The sequence below is a fragment of the Alligator sinensis genome, unplaced genomic scaffold (genome assembly GCF_000455745.1).
Source record: "Alligator sinensis unplaced genomic scaffold, ASM45574v1 scaffold368_1, whole genome shotgun sequence".
Taxonomy (NCBI): Eukaryota; Metazoa; Chordata; order Crocodylia; family Alligatoridae; genus Alligator; species Alligator sinensis.
The window spans coordinates 1,542,799-1,558,336 of NW_005842025.1; the positions used below are offsets into that span (position 1 = coordinate 1,542,799).

General features: G+C 47.6%; 1 protein-coding gene across 7 annotated transcripts in view; it reads right to left on the minus strand.

Annotated features, from left to right (window-relative positions):
* Positions 1-15,538, minus strand: part of TOX2 (TOX high mobility group box family member 2) — a 381,887-nt gene that overhangs the window by 10,505 nt on the left and 355,844 nt on the right. For all 7 annotated transcript variants that reach the window (XM_006022250.3, XM_014519289.2, XM_014519287.2 and 4 more), the window contains 2 exons: positions 14,038-14,445; positions 11,739-11,869 (listed from right to left, as the gene is read on the minus strand). In XM_006022250.3, the coding sequence (XP_006022312.2) occupies positions 11,739-11,869; positions 14,038-14,445 (539 nt within the window). The remainder of the gene's footprint in view (positions 1-11,738; positions 11,870-14,037; positions 14,446-15,538) is intronic.

The following is a 15,538-nucleotide window of genomic DNA, read 5'->3' on the forward strand; positions in this document are numbered from 1 at the left end:
GGGGGGGGGGGGGGGAGCAGAGGGGAGTCAAAGGGATTTTAGGTAAACATACACATATAACTGAGACAAATCAACAACAGACTTGAGGCGCAGGGTTCACAAAATATGAAATTCAGTGTTTCCCAAAATATGAGGTGCATATCTCACAAAATCTGAGGCACAGGTAACCCAGTGGTGTGGGTTAAAAGAGGTGAGGGGAGCACCCTCTCCAGTGGGGATGTCCTTGTGCAGGCAACTCAAGCCTCTGGTGCCCTGGCTGGGAATCAAACCCAGGTCTCACATGTGGCAGGCAAAAGCTAGGCTACTGAGCTATCAATACCTGAACCATTTACTGCAGCTGTCTCTAGTACCTATGGTATCCTCTGTGTGCCATCTGCACACTGAGCTACCTGGCTTCATGCCAGAGGGGGTCGGAAAGAACCTGAGCTGCCACCTGCAGCTCGGGGCTTTGATCCCTCCGGGACCTACCACACACCACTCCTAGGAGGGTAGGGAGCTGTGGATCAGGAGTGAAGGGCCCTGGAAGTGAATGGTGAGGGCTGTGCTAAACTGTTATATGTGGCTGTTGCATCCAGCTCTGGGGCGTATCTCAGCCCTCCCCATACACTGTTATATGCAGCTGTTACACCCCAGAGCTGGGCACATATCTGTCCTTCCCATGCACTGTGGCTATGTGGCTATTACACCCCAGAGCTAGGTCTACCCCATGCCGTGCCTCTGTGGCACTGGGAGACTCACTTGGACCAGGGGCTTCACATCTCATCTATCAACCTTGCTGGGGTGCTGGTTTTAGGATGACCCCACTGGTCACCCAGGAAGTTCCCTAATTGCCAGGACAGCTCCCCCTGACACTGACCACAGTTGTCATCTCTCCGGACACAACTGCGTTGACCCAGGATATTGTGAGGGCTGTGATGAAATGTTACATGTGGCTGTTGCTCCCAGCTCTGGAGTGTATCTCAGCCCTTCCCATGCACTGTTATATGTGGCTGTTACACCCCAGAGCTAGGGCCACCCCACGCCATGCCTCGGGCACTGGCGACTCTCCTGGACACCCCTGTCCATGTGGGCTAGCCCAGGAAGGATTTCAAGCTGCCATCCCAGCCCAAAAAACAGTTCCTTATTGAAGCCCGTATACTTAGTCTAGTGTGCATGGGGGGCTGTGAGTTGGCAGCCTGGCATGAACGAACAGCACTTTGGGCCAGGCAAGATTCTAGTCAGAGATGTCTGAGAGAATCCCCCAGTGGCACAGAGTCATGGTGTGGGGGGACCTAAGGAGGATTTCCATTTCTAATCCTAGCCCAAAAGAAATTGCTTATTCGAGCCCATATACTTATTACAGTGTGCATGGGGGGCTGTCAATCAGGCCATGCTTTGGGCTGTGCAAGACTCTAGTCAGAGGTGTCCACGGGAGTCCCCTGATGGCACACGGACATGGTGGATGCAGGAAATTAATCTACATATTTGGTAAATAGGCATAGCTAGTTAAATTCTCTCTTTAGAATACGCAATTCATTAATAAGAAGCTTTTATTGGGTATAGGTTAGCTTTGAAAAAGGAACCGGGAACCAGGAATAAGGATTTGGGACTTAAAGGAACAACTGCATCCTCATGAACCATAGCATGTAGCCTTGGTGTTGGCCGCCCCAAAACAGTGGACTGGAAGGCCGGTCACTGCCAGGCAGGGGTCCCTGCACCACACCACTGGGGTGGGGGGGGACACGACTGTGTGGTGCAGATGTTCCTTGACCTTCAGTAGAGGCAGGCAGTTTGAATTTCAGGGAGCTAACCCTAGCATGTGGCCTGGGATGCCCCAAAACAATGGATGGTGAGAGCAGGCCACTCACTGTGAGCAGGGGGTCCCCCACAGCCTCAGACCCAGGCAGAGTGGGGACTGACAGGGAATTTTGCAAGTGAAATGTTCCTGGGACCTCAGAAATGCCGGGGGGAGGGGGAAGGTGGCTGACTGATAAACAGAGAAAATAAAGTGCATGGCTTGCCAAGTGCAAGTCACAGCTAAGCAGGCTTTTGCCAATTCTGGGAGAGAACCCTAACATGTAGCATTGAGTGCATGTGATATGGGTTGGGTAGCTCTGGGTAATTAATCATGAAATAGTCCTTTGGCATACTGGAAGGTAATGCAGGGATTTTTCTCTGTGGACTGCTTGTTAGGGCATGGCTGTAACAGGGCCCTGTCCTGTTACTAGGGGTCCGGGGCAGTCTGAACAGCCTCACACCCCAAAAACACCTCTACAGACCCACTCCAGACCTGGGAGAACTCACCGGAGGCTGGGGAATCAGGTCCTGGGATATACGGAGTCCCTCAGCCAGGGAGCTGACACAGGTGTGGGGAGTGAGAAAGGGTTAGCCATGTGAGCCCAGAGCAGGAAGAATAAAAGACTTTGAAAGCAGTCTCAAGTGGCTGCACCAGGCCAGGGAGCAGGCTGCCTGAAGCGAAGTTACCAGGGGTTAAGCAGCCACCGGGAAAGCCCAGAGCCTGGCTCTTCTCTGTTTGCTTGATCATTTGGTTTGTTGCAGAATCCTGCAGGCTCTGCAGAGCCTCTGAAAGATAAGAGGCAATCAGAAGGTGAAGCCTGGAACAACCACTGGAAGATAGCTAAGTGCTAACTTATTTGTTTAACTTCTTTTATTTGTTTTGCATCACTAAAAAGCCTGGGGTGGCCTCTGGGTATTATCTACTAGCCTGGCTGCAGCAGAGCCAAGGGCCCCGAACAGTGGGTCCTTGGCCAAAGCCAGCAGCAAAAGTAAAACTGGTCAGCGTAACTAGCTTGACCAAACATACCCTGCTGTGATCTGCCCAGACTCTGCCCATAGCAGCCTACAAATTATTTCTTTGACCAGGAATCTTCCCTTTTCTTTTGCTGCTGTGGTTTAAAGGCAGGGACAGGCAGGCTTGCTAGGAAGGCCGGTGGGGGGAAAAATGGAGCAGATACTGCAGCTGCTGGCCCAGCAGCAGGCAACAGCCCAGAAGCAGTTACAGCAACAGGGAGCCCAGATGATAGGGATGCTGCAAATGCAGGTACAGAGCACTGAGCAGTTATAGGCGGTAGTGGAAGAAAACCAGCAGGTGATAGCTCGGGCCCTAGAAGCTGCCAGGCAGCTGGATCTGGGAAAATGTCATGCCTAACCAAGGATAATAACCCCAAGATTTTTTTAGAGGCATTTGAGTGGATAGCCAGCCAGACTCAGTGGCTAAAAGATGCCTGGGCACCACAACTGGGGTTCTTGCTGATGGGTGAAGCATGGGCGGCCTATGGCAGGATGCCCTTGAGGCCCAGGACTATGATAAGCTTAAAAGGGCTATCCTACATCGGCTAGACGTGACAGAGGAGGTACACCAGCAGAGATTCCAAAAGCAAAAGGCAGGAGCTATGATCCCTCATCAATTATCACAGACTCTCTGGGATGAGGCTCGGCGATGGCTAAAGCCAGAAGAAAGGGATGCTGTGGAAGTGGTTGAGAGGGTGGTACTGGAGCAGTTCATCTGGGATCTGGAAGGGGGGACAAGGACCTGGGTCCAGCAGCACCAGCCAAAGACAGTGCAGGAGGAAGAACAGTTGGCAGAAGACTTCTGGGCACCCAGGAGGAAGCATGCCCCATCAAGGGGGGAGACAGACCCTGCACCTACAAGAAGGACCCCAGTTCCCTGAAAGCAGACAGAAACCCAAGAAGAGGGGTCAAGGCAAGGGATTAATGTTACATGTTTTTGGTGTGGGCAGTCAGGGCATTATGTCCGAAGTTGTCCCCAGGGCCTCCTTTAGACATGGAGTAGAGAGAAGGAGGCAGTGAGGAGGCATGAACCTTCCCCAGTAGAGAGCATGGAGTGGGCTTGGGGACGCTGCCCCTAGAAGGCTGGGGAAGCTTACAATAGACAATACTGGCATTATGGTGGAGGCCTGGGTTGAGGGGCAGCAGGTGACTGCATTGGTTGATATGGGATCTGCCCAGACAATAGTGAAGTGGGTGCTAGCGAAAAGTGTAACATCTCGCGTTGCAGACCGCTCTGAGCTACGGTGCCTGTATGGGCAACCATTAGTGTTTGAACAGGCCTGGGTCCAGCTTACTATCGGAGGCTGTAACCACCAACTACTGGCATGCCTGGCTATACAGCTATCTTGTCTGGTGCTTCTTGGGCAAGACTGGCCCTCACTCTGGGAGCTATCAGGCACGTTAGCTGAAGGACCCAAGCCTACTTCCAAGCCCAATAGGAAAAGGCTACTGGGGGAATCCCCCGCTAAAGAAACCCAAGGTAGAGAAAGATACCCTAGAATGGAGGAGGATGATATTGGACCAGAGCTGGAATCAGGTCAGTTTGCAGTTAAGCATACTCATGAGGATGGGTTCAGAAACGTGTATGAGGGAGGCCTGGCTAAAATTGAGGATGAGGTTGTGTGACTTGACCTAGCTCAAATGGTGCTTTTTTTTGAGGTGAGACATGCTTTGTTCTACCATAACGATAAGGGGCGAGGGCTGGGAGCGGAAACTGCACAGCTATTTGGGGCCAAAAAGGTACCAACAGGCCCCAATGCGAGTAATGCATGAATTTCCCTTGGGAGGACAGTTAGGGGAAGATAAGACCTGTGAGCGGCTGCAGGATCACTTCTTTTGGCTGGGGGTTAGGCAGGAAGTAGGCCAGTTTTGTCAGTCCTGCCCACAGTGCTAACTTTCCCACCCACAATGGCCACTGCGTGCACCCATGGTGGCTATGCCGCTCATGGAGGAACCATTTGAGAGGGCAGTGGTAGATATTGTTGGCCTATTGTCACAGAGTGCCTCCGAGTACCAATTTATTATGGTACTGATTGACTACACCGCTCGGTACCCAAAGGCTGTACCCCTGCAGTCAGCAAGTGTGGAAAAAGTAGCAGAAGAGCTGTTGCGCATCATCACTGGGGTAGGCCTCCCCAAGGAGATTTTAACAGATCAAGGAAGCAATTTTATGGCCTAGGTTTTTAAGGAGATGTGTGACACCCTCTAGATTTGACACCTGAGAATGTCAGTTTACCATTCACAGACTGATGGCTTTGTACAGTGGTTTAACCACACTTTGAAGAACATGCTTACAAATTTGCTGGGTGGGCAAGGCATCCAATGGTGGGACAAGCTACTCGGGCCTTTAATATTTGCATACCATGAAGCCACACAAAGTGCCACAGAACAAGAGGCAAAGCGCTGCTACGAGAGGCAAAGCGCTGCTCGACCTGGCAACAGGGGATGACTTAAATAGCGACCTAATGATCAAAGGGAAGCGGCCTAATAATCAAAGGGAAGCTTCATCATCTGCCGCAAAGCAGGCAAGTCAGTCAGCAAAGCATAAGTCCTTGACTTCAGGGAAGCTGATTTTAAGCTCAGGAGGCTTGTTGGCAAGGCCCTAAGGGACCACGACCCAAAGGGGAGGGGAGTTCAGGAAGAGCGGTTGCTCCTCAAGGGAGCGATCCTGGAAGCCCTCAATGGAGCGATCCCAGAAGCTCAAGCAATGTCTATCTCGTCTCGGAGGAAAGGCAGCGAAAGTTCCTCTGCAGGGAACTAGTGGACCTCCTGCATCTAAAAAGAAAGACCTATAAAGGATGCAAGCCTGGATTCACCCCAAAGGAGGAGTATTCTGCACTGATCCGGACCTGTAGGGAGTGAACCAGGAAAGCCAAGGCTGTGAATGAACTCCAACTGGCTACACATATCAAGGATAATAAAAAGTCCTTTTTTAGATATGTGGGGAGACAGAGGAAAAGCAAGGGTAACATTGGACCCCTGCTAAACAATATGGGTCAACTGACAACCAATGCCCAGGAAAAAGCCAACTTGCTTAATGGGTATTTCATGTTGTTTTTTCACCAGCCCCAAGGGATGACCCTGCTCAATATAGTATGGGATGGCCAGAACAAGGGAGAACTGTTACCCTTCATCAATGCTGACCATGTGAAGGAACACCTTGAGAGGCTGGACACCTTCAAGTCAGCTGGCCCAGACAGCTTACACCCCAGGGTACTTAAGGAGCTGGCAAGCATCATAGCTCTGCCACTGGAATGGATCTTCGAGAACTCGTGGCGCTCAGGCGAAGTGCCAGAAGATTGGAAGAAGGCCAATGTGGTGCCTATCTTCAGGAAAGGGAGGAAAGTAAATCTGGCAAACTACAGGCCCCCCAGCCTTACCTCCATCCCTGGGAAGATCTTGGAAAAAATCATCAAAGAGACCATTCTTGACAAACTGGCTGAAGGCAACTTCCTGAGGGATAGCCAGCATGTGTTTGTTCTGGGTAGGTCTTGCCTGACCAATCCCATCTCCTTCTATGATCAGGTGACATACCATCTGGACAAGGGAGAAGTGATTGATGTCCTATATCTTGACTTTAAAAAAGCTTTCAATCTGGTATCCCATGATCGTCTTATAGAAAAACTGGCCAACGCGACCTCGGCTACATCACAGAATGCTGGCTGAGGAATTGGCTTCGAGGTCAGACCCAGAGAGTGGTAGATGATAGAAGTCTATTATTGTGGTGCACAGTGAGCAGTGGGGTCCCCCAAGGCTCCGTCCTTGGATCTATCCTTTTCAACATCTTCATTAATGATGTGGACTTTGGTGTCAGAAGCAGACTGGCCACGTTCACTGATGACACCAAACTTTGGAGTAAAGCGTCCACACCTGAGGACAGGTTGGTAATCCAGGCCAAACTTGACAGGCACAGAAAATGGGTGGATGAAAACCTGATGGCCTTCAATGCTGAAAAATGCAAGGTACTCCACCATGGGAAGAAACACCCGCAGCATGCTTATAGGCGCAGCAGCGCTATGCTTGCTAGCGCCACGGCCAAAAGAGACTTGGGGGTCATGACTGACCACAAGAGGAACATGAGATACCAATGTGATGTTGCAGCCGGCAAAGTGAGCAAAACTCTGGCTTGCATCCATAGATGCTTCTCTAGCAAATCCCAGGATGTCATCCTCCCGCTGTACTTAGCCTTGGTGAGGCCACAGCTGGAGTACTGTATACAATTCTGGGGTCCACAATTCAAAAAGGATGTGGAGATGCTTGAGAGAGTCCAGAGGAGAGCCACGGGCATGATCAGAGGGCAGGAAAACATGCCTTATGATGAGAGGCTGAAAGCTATGGGACTCTTCAGCCTGGAAAAGCACAGGTTCAGGGGGGAACTGGTGGCTGCCTATAAGTATATAAGGGGTGTACATCAGGATCTGGGGGAGCGCCTGTTCACCAGAGCGCCCCATGGGATGACAAGGTCAAATGGTCACAAACTTCTCCAAGATGGTTTCAGGCTGGACATAAGGAAGAACTTCTTTACAGTCCAAGCCCCCAAGGCCCGGAACAGACTGCTGCCAGAAATGGTGCAAGCACCTACTCTGGACTCCTTTAAGAGTCAATCGGATATTTATCTTGCTGGGATCCTGTGCCCTCAGCTGGTTTCTTGCCCCTGGGGCAGGGGGCTGGACTTGATGATCTTCCGAGGTCCCTTCCATCCATAATGTCTATGAACCTATTAATCTACTTTCCCCCTTTGAGCTGCTGTATGGTCATTGCCTGTGGGGGTTGTTAGACTTGGTTAAGGAGGGATGGGAAGGACAACAAGGTTCTGCCTGCCGTCTGATGGCCCATGTCTTACAGATGAGGGAAAGATTGAAGGTGGCCTAGTCTATGGCCAAGGAAAACCTATAAATGGCCCAAAAGCAATAGGCAGCCGGGTATGACCTCAGGGCATGTGAGAGGTGGTTTGACGAAGGTGACTGGGTATTGGTTTTGTTGCTAGATGAGACATCTAAATTCCTGGCCTGGTGGCAAGGGCCATATGAAATAACCCACAGAGTTGGCCTGGTAAACTATGAGATATGGCAGCCAGGCAGGCGGAAGACTGGTCAAATTTATCAGGTAAATCTGCTGAAAAGATGAGTCAATAGGGAAGCCCTCTTTATTGCCACAGGCCCACAGTAGCAGGAGTTTAGGCCAGATGTGGCTGAGGTCCAGAGGCCATACAGCAGGGATAACAGTTAACTGCACTCCAGCGGTGAAAGCTAATGCAGTTAATGAAGTCTTTCTTGGAGGTTTTCACAACTTGCCCAGGGAAGACCACCTTAACCGAGCACCAGATACAGACACCACTAGGGCAGGTGGTCCAAGAAGGATGGTGAAGGATCCCGCAAAAACTTGGGCAGAGGTAGAGCAGATGTTGGCCTATGGGGTCATTAGGGAATCACAGAGTGAATGGCTCAATCCTACTGGCATGGTCTCCAAAAAGAATCAGACCATGCGCCTCTGCAATGATTTCCGCAAAGTTAATCATATGGCCCGCTTTGATGCGTACCCTATGCCTTGGAGGATCTACTGAAGAAAATAAGTGGGGGGCATGCTTCATATCCACCCTCAATCTGTCAAAAGATTACTGGCAAATACCCATGGAAAAACACTCCCAGGAGAAAACTGCATTTGCCACCCCTTGGGGTTTATATGAATTCGTGCGCATGCCCTTTGGGCTACATGGGGCAGCCACAATGTTTCAAAGACTGATGGACAAGGTGTTAGCTCCACACTAAGGCTATGTGATGGCTTACATAGATGATGTGGTAGTCTATTCACAGTCCTGGGAGGAACACCTAAGACACCATAAGGTTATGCTCCAAGATCTACAGTCTGTGGGGCTAATGGCCAAGCCAAGGAAATGTGCCCTAGGGCAAAAAGAGATCCAGTGCTTAGGATTTTCCATAGGAGGAGGGCGAATTCAGCCACTGGTAGATAAGGTGCAAGCCCTACAGGAGTACCCAAGGCCATGGACAAAAAAACAAATGCCCTTCTTGGGACTCACCAACTACTATTGGCACCTGGTACCCCGGTTCTCAGACATGACTGAGCCATTGTCAGAACTAGCTAAGGATGCAGCCCCAGGCAAGACCAGCTGTACACCTGAGACAGAGCAGGCATTTCTCCAGCTCAGACGCTTTGTGTACCCTTGTGTAACCCTAAGTGTACCCCACACCCAGCACCCGGTGCAATGAGTGTGCAGGAAAAGCCAGGGAGGCGGGCAAAACTGTTTCAGGACCAGGTTTGGGTAGGGGGGGCAGCCCCTTTGGGAGGCCTTCTATACAGACGCACAATGCCAATCCAGACTTGTGAAGGGGAGGCAGGCAGGCTCACTCTTGCGGACCTTTGCATGGAAAGATTTTCTGCCCTAACCAGTAGTGTCCCATGCAACAAGTAACAAGTGCCCAGAAAAAAGCAGGAGGCTTTCCAAGGGAGATGGGCAGCACTGCTTATTGAACTCAACCTCCCCCCCCCACCAAACCCCCCCCCCAACAACCTGTGGCTCTCAAGCCACCAAAAATTCCTTGCAAAAAAGCAACCCGGCACAACCCAAGAAAATAAACCGAGCAAAATATCGAATCTTGTCCTAAAACGCCACCTGGCAGTACAGTAGTACTGAAAGGGCAGGAGGGTAAAATTGTTCTGACATGCCCCCTAGCACATTTTATTAGTTATAGCATAATAAACCATTACATGGTAAATCACGTCCACGTTACTGAATTAGTCATCATAAACTAAGAAAGGAAAATTAAACCAGGAACATTTTTAGCGAGTAAATGCCGATTACGTGCACAAGCACACATAATGGCTTGGAAACTGCTCACCACTGCATTTTATTGCCAAAAGCAGTGGATTCAGCAGTAGCAAGAGTGGCTTTACCACCACCACCCACCATCAATTTGGAGAACAAAGAGCCTTCCAGAGCTTTAGTTTATTTTCCCCCTTAGAGTTCAAATGTCACCAAACTGAACTTCTCATTGACATGTTGTCAATATCAGAGTTCTTAAGGTGTAATGGGAAAAAGCTCTCTCTAGTCCTGTATTATTTATGGGTCTCCTCCTGAGAGATGAGAAAAACCTGTAATGTCCTTTGCATGTGTGTATAATACATGATGCCCTCTAGTGATTAGCCCCACAACAGAAATGATAAGGGACCTACTATTACTACTACTACGGTTAACTTGGGGAGTTCTTCTTTAGTTCTTTATCATATGCAGCAATAAAATGGTGATACCACAGCTCCTACTAAAGTCAAACATCTCTCTGTGTAAGGCCCTGGAAATCTGAATACCTATAAAACACAGAAGTTATCTAGGCAAAAGTAAAATCTAGTTTTCTGAAGGGTATGGGGCTACAAACCAGTAGGCCTGTGTGAAGCTTCAGTCCCTGATTCAATTCAGCAGAAATTCAGCCTGATTCAGTGGCTGAATCTCTGAACCTGAATTGAATCAGAGGACCCTTTAATCTCTCCAAATCGAATCGGAACCCTCTGAATCGATTTGGAGAGATTCGGAAAGATTCAGCAATTTGGACATAGACACAGCTTTAAATGTTTTTTCAACATACCTCTAGGTAGCTGGCAGCTCGTGAATGCAGAAATGCTGGGGTACATGGAGTGTCCCACAGAAGCATGGGGGTTTCCCCAGCATGCTCAGAAGCAGACCCAGAAGTGGACAAGAAGCACTTCCAGTCCACTTCCAGGTCTGCTGGAGAGCATGCTAGGGGGCCCCCCTCCCTCCCCCTGGTGCCCCAGCTCAGCGACTGGTGCCTCCTGGGTCTGGGGGGGGGCACCTGGGGTCCCCCCATGGCCAATCGCCGAGCTGGGGGGGCAAAGGGGGGTCCCCCAGCACGCTCCCCAGCAGACCCGGAAGTGGATTGGAAGTACTTCTGGTCCCTTTCCAGGTTCACTGCTGAACATGTGGGGGGGGGGGGGGGCCTGTGCTCCTGTGGGATGCTCCATCCGCCCCAGCATTGCAGCATTCATGAGCTGTGTGGGTACCTTAAGGTATGTAGAAAAAACATTTAAAGCTGTGTCAATGTCCGAATCACTGATTCTCTGAATCAGCATCAAGTCTTCAGATTCGGATTCAGCTGAATTGAACCAGGGACAGTTATCCGAATCAATGAATCAAATCACTGTCCCCAATTCAGGCCGAATCGAATAGGGCCCGCTTAGCACACCCCTACAAACCAGCCATCTTCTGGTTACAGGAAGCAGCCCGCTTTGGTTGACCTGCGCCTGCTGGAGATAGATGAAACTTGCTAACATGTTTCCAGTGCACAAGGCAGGGACACAGATGGCTGCTCTATCCTGCTCTAGAAGCACACCTGCTATTATTGTTCATTTACCTGACAGATGAAAACAAAAATGTATACAGTGTGGAAAAAAATTCTGTGTTTTCAAAGCATCTGTTTATGCTGCCTGGCTGACAACAGGCTGTGCAGGAGGAACAATTTTGCTGCTTCTTTTACCTAATTATCAGTTTGGGTAGAATGTCAGCAGGTACAACCTACTAGTACTCCAACAATTCACACCAGTTAAGGATCTGTCTCCCTTCTGGAGTTTGTACATCAAAATTCCTGTTTAAAACTTTGCTTAGAGGAGATGGAAAACGCACTAGAAACTGTTTCCACATTTTAGGAATGAAAGTCAGCTAAAGTTAAATAGAGTTAGTCCTCCATTGTATTATCCTTTTTAGTTCTAAGGCTCCAGTGATTGTGCAGGAGACACATTCCTGGAAGTTTACTAAACAAATATGGCATGATAATGTTATAAGCAATTGCATTTTTTTTGGAACATGGTATTTTCATGTCTTTATCATTTTCTATTCTTTTACTTCAGTTGTAACCTGGTGGATGTTTACAGTTCAAATAGCTCCCTAAGCAAGGTAATAGCACTCTATTTTGTCTACTGACCTGCAATGGTTAATTCCACACTCTCTGCTTGGGTAATCACTTTCCCAATCACTATTTCCTGGGGGGTTTGATGCACCAGGTGATCGAGGTCCGACACTGTTTTGAAACTCAGGTGGAATGTGTGAAAAGTCCTATGGGGGAAAGGAACCAAGAAAAAAAAAAAAGAGGGAAAACAGGAATTACAAATGTACAAAAAAGCAGAAGCAGCAGAGGTTTTGATTAACATTTGTTGTAATCAAGTTCAAATATCCTATCCAGAGAGCAGTAAAGTGGATAGACAGCAGAGCTCTTAAGCATTTATATAGTATCACTAGAATCCATGGAACTTAAGCACATGCTTAATACACGCTTAATAGCTGAATAAAGACTGTAGCTCAACTGTTGTAGAATGTAGTACACAAAGGACCCAATACAGCCAAACTGCTTCACATCTCTCTTTCTCTCCCTTATTTTTAAGGACCTTTCTTTAAAGAAGAGCTTTGGTAAATAGCTATAGAATATTAAAAGTACCAAAAGCCTTTGCCTCAGCATTCTGGCAATCAAAGCCATTTTTCTACTTCAAGTACAGCTCTCTTTGCGGTAATGCATTAGCCCATCATAATGTACAGTAACAAGGTAAAGAAAATCCACACAAGCAATATTCTCTCCATCAGCCATTACTGCTTGCAATTTATCAGGGGCTGTGGGAAACCATATTATCGGAAAAAGCATCATGCTACCATTTGCATGTGTGACCTAATTAGCAACATACATTAAGACTGGAATCCAGGCAGCTAATTGACTGAGAATGTAGTTTTCTCCAAATCATTCATTATGAAGTGTTTTAGTATGCTATTTTTTTGCTAACAAAATATTTGTAATTAAGCTTCCAAATAATCTGCCCCCAACATTGACTAATATCTCCACTTCAAATGATCATGATGTGATCTCCTATAATATACACTATTGGATCTGAGTAAGTGCAAACTCCATATCAGCAGTCATTCTGAATTAGATATAACTATGCCATGCCAATATTATTGTTTTATCAGACTCTTAAAGTATGCCAGATTCTGGCTTCTGTTTCAGGATACAGCTGTGTTCGATGCAGCTTTTAATAGCTCAGGGATATATTTGCTACTTTGATCTTTTTCACGTTGTATTTTTCTCAATGCTCTGTATGTTAAGGTAAACAGTTTACATTTCCTCAAAGCTGGCCATGAACAGATTGAATCAATTAATAGATGAAAAGCTCTATTCATTAAACCCATTTAAGCAAATATATGATGCAAAAAATTGTTCAATCATTGGGTGATTAAAGCAGTTAGAATATCTGGCAAATTCATTGCATTTCAGCTGTGAAATGTATAGCCTAAGTCCTTTAATATGAATAGTTCACCAGACTTATCTCATGCTGGCATAATCTGAGAACTCAAGAATTTAGAGATGGAAAAGTTCTGTAGATCACCCTGCCCATAAAGAAATTCCCTCTTCAGAGCATGGGACGTGCTTTACTCCATTGATCAAAAAGCCCATTTCCCCTTCCATTTCAATTCCCTTCTTATCAAATTTGAAAGAGAACTCCCTTGTCTGAAACCCATGACCAACTCCTCTGCATGTAGGCCAGCTGGCTGAGGCTGGGCATCGCAAAGAAGAGTCTGTTCATCTTAGAGTAAGCAGCCTTTACACAAGGAATGACTCTTCATATGAAATTTTTCATGGCTAAAGCTGTTCACAATAGGTCACAGAGTTGTTGCCTCAAATACCAAGTAACGGGCTCCAGGGGGACCAAGAGAAATTTAAACCAAGTGTGTAGGTTCTGATACATGGAACCACAGGCGACTGGCAGGGCGGGCATGTTTCCCACCCTGAGACTGGCACAGAAGTATAGGCAGTGCTGGATTTAGGCACAAGCTAAGAAAGCTGCATCTTAGGGCTTCACATTATGAGGGGCATCTAAGCCAACCCCCAGACTGGAAGTGATCACGGACATGCAGAGCCAGGTGGAGAGGATGCAGCTCCTCCTGCAGTGACTGCAGCAGCTGCATTTGAGGTTTGGGCCCGCCCTTCTGCCTGGGGGGTGGAGGTAGCTTTACCTGCGTTCTGACCAGAAATTCTGGCTGCAGGGCTCTGCATGGTGGTCCACAGTTTGCCAGGCTGGCCTCTTCTGGTCATATGGGGTTTTTGGCCCACCCGTGGGCCCACCCACAAATTGTGCCACCCCACCAGATGCAGGAGGCACCAGTCACCCCTGCATGGAACATCTAGTATTGAAACTATGCTCCCTTGCAAACCAGTTCTAAGGACCCAGAGCACTCACCTGCTGCCCTGGAGGTGAAGAGCTCATCGGGGGCTGTACCTGTAGTGCCATGGAAGGAGACAAGATGGATTGCTGTGGGACCTGCTGCATGTTGAGTGATTGATTGAGGATGGAGCTCTGTGGGTGATGCAAAGACAGTTGCTGATGGAGAGGAGGACTGATCTGGAAAGAAGGAGGTGGCGAGGCACTGATGCTAGGCAACATGGGTTTGGAATTAAGGGTTCTGGAGAGGCTGGGATGAGGATGTCCACGGTAACTCTGAAGATCTGATGCGGACAGGAATGAGCCTAAACCAGGATAAGGTGATGAGGCCTGGGGTGGCATAGTATACATGGGCTGTTTTGGTGGTATCATTTTGGAAGGTTGATTGGTTTGGGCACTTTTCGTCTCACCCTGATCGGCAGAGCTCTGTGAGAAAATGGAAGAAATGTCAAATGAAAAAAAATGTTCCTTAAATGATGAACATGTTATCCACCTCTGGTCATATCCCCAACCCTCTCAATCACACTGAAGATGATGTTTATCAGAGGAAGGAAAGATACAGTTATTTAAATAAGGAAAGGCTGCACTGCTCTTAGGGCTTCATAATGTGAAGCCCTAAGATTCCTCTTCACCCCTGAAATCTTCCAGCAAAGTCCTTTTATTTCCTAGATTCCTTTTCTTTCATTTTACATTATTTCTCACACAATATAGCCTACTCTTTCCCATGCACAGACTGGCATCCTTACCCACTGCTTTCAACAGGTCACTAATAGTTTGTTTTCCTGTTTCATACCCCTTGTTGTAACTTTTAATTCCTCATGTTGGGTACATATGAAGATGCAAAGGCAACATCTTTTCCTGTCAAAACAGCAGACCTAGTCAACTTATGTGTGTACACTGCCTATGTCCTGTTATGTAAAAGCAGTACTACTACAGTATCCAAAGAAGGGAAAAATACAACCCAGTAACTCAACAATGGTTTCAACACAGCCTGGAGCACAAGTAAAGCATTAAACAACTCGGACAGAAACTGCTGCTTGACTGCAGTTTGTTTTTAAGCCCAGAGAAATGTATGATAGAATCACTTTCTTTTCCAATAAAAAAAATAAATAAGATTGTAAAATTTTGCTTCTTTAATCTTGTACATTCCCAAAATCCTGATCGGGTTTTATAATGCATAATACAATAACATCCTCAACTCTGGGAAAAAGGAATAATCACGATAATCTCAGGCTTAAGCAACCAGGATTGTTCATGTTGAGGGCTCTATAATGGAATGGCTGGTCTTTTCCATCCTGCAATGAGGGAGCACTCCCTGTTCTTATTTTTATTCCCAACAGCACTACTGTACAAAGAACTGTTTTTTGGAGAGACTGACAATAAGAAAAAAATTCTTCTCCCGTCTTACATTTTCACACAACCTTTCTGCAAAGAAAGGTTCCCTTGTGAAGAGCAGTGATTCTTTTCCATTCATTTCATCCTTCTTTTCCCACATTCATTTCCTGTTCCTGAGACATAT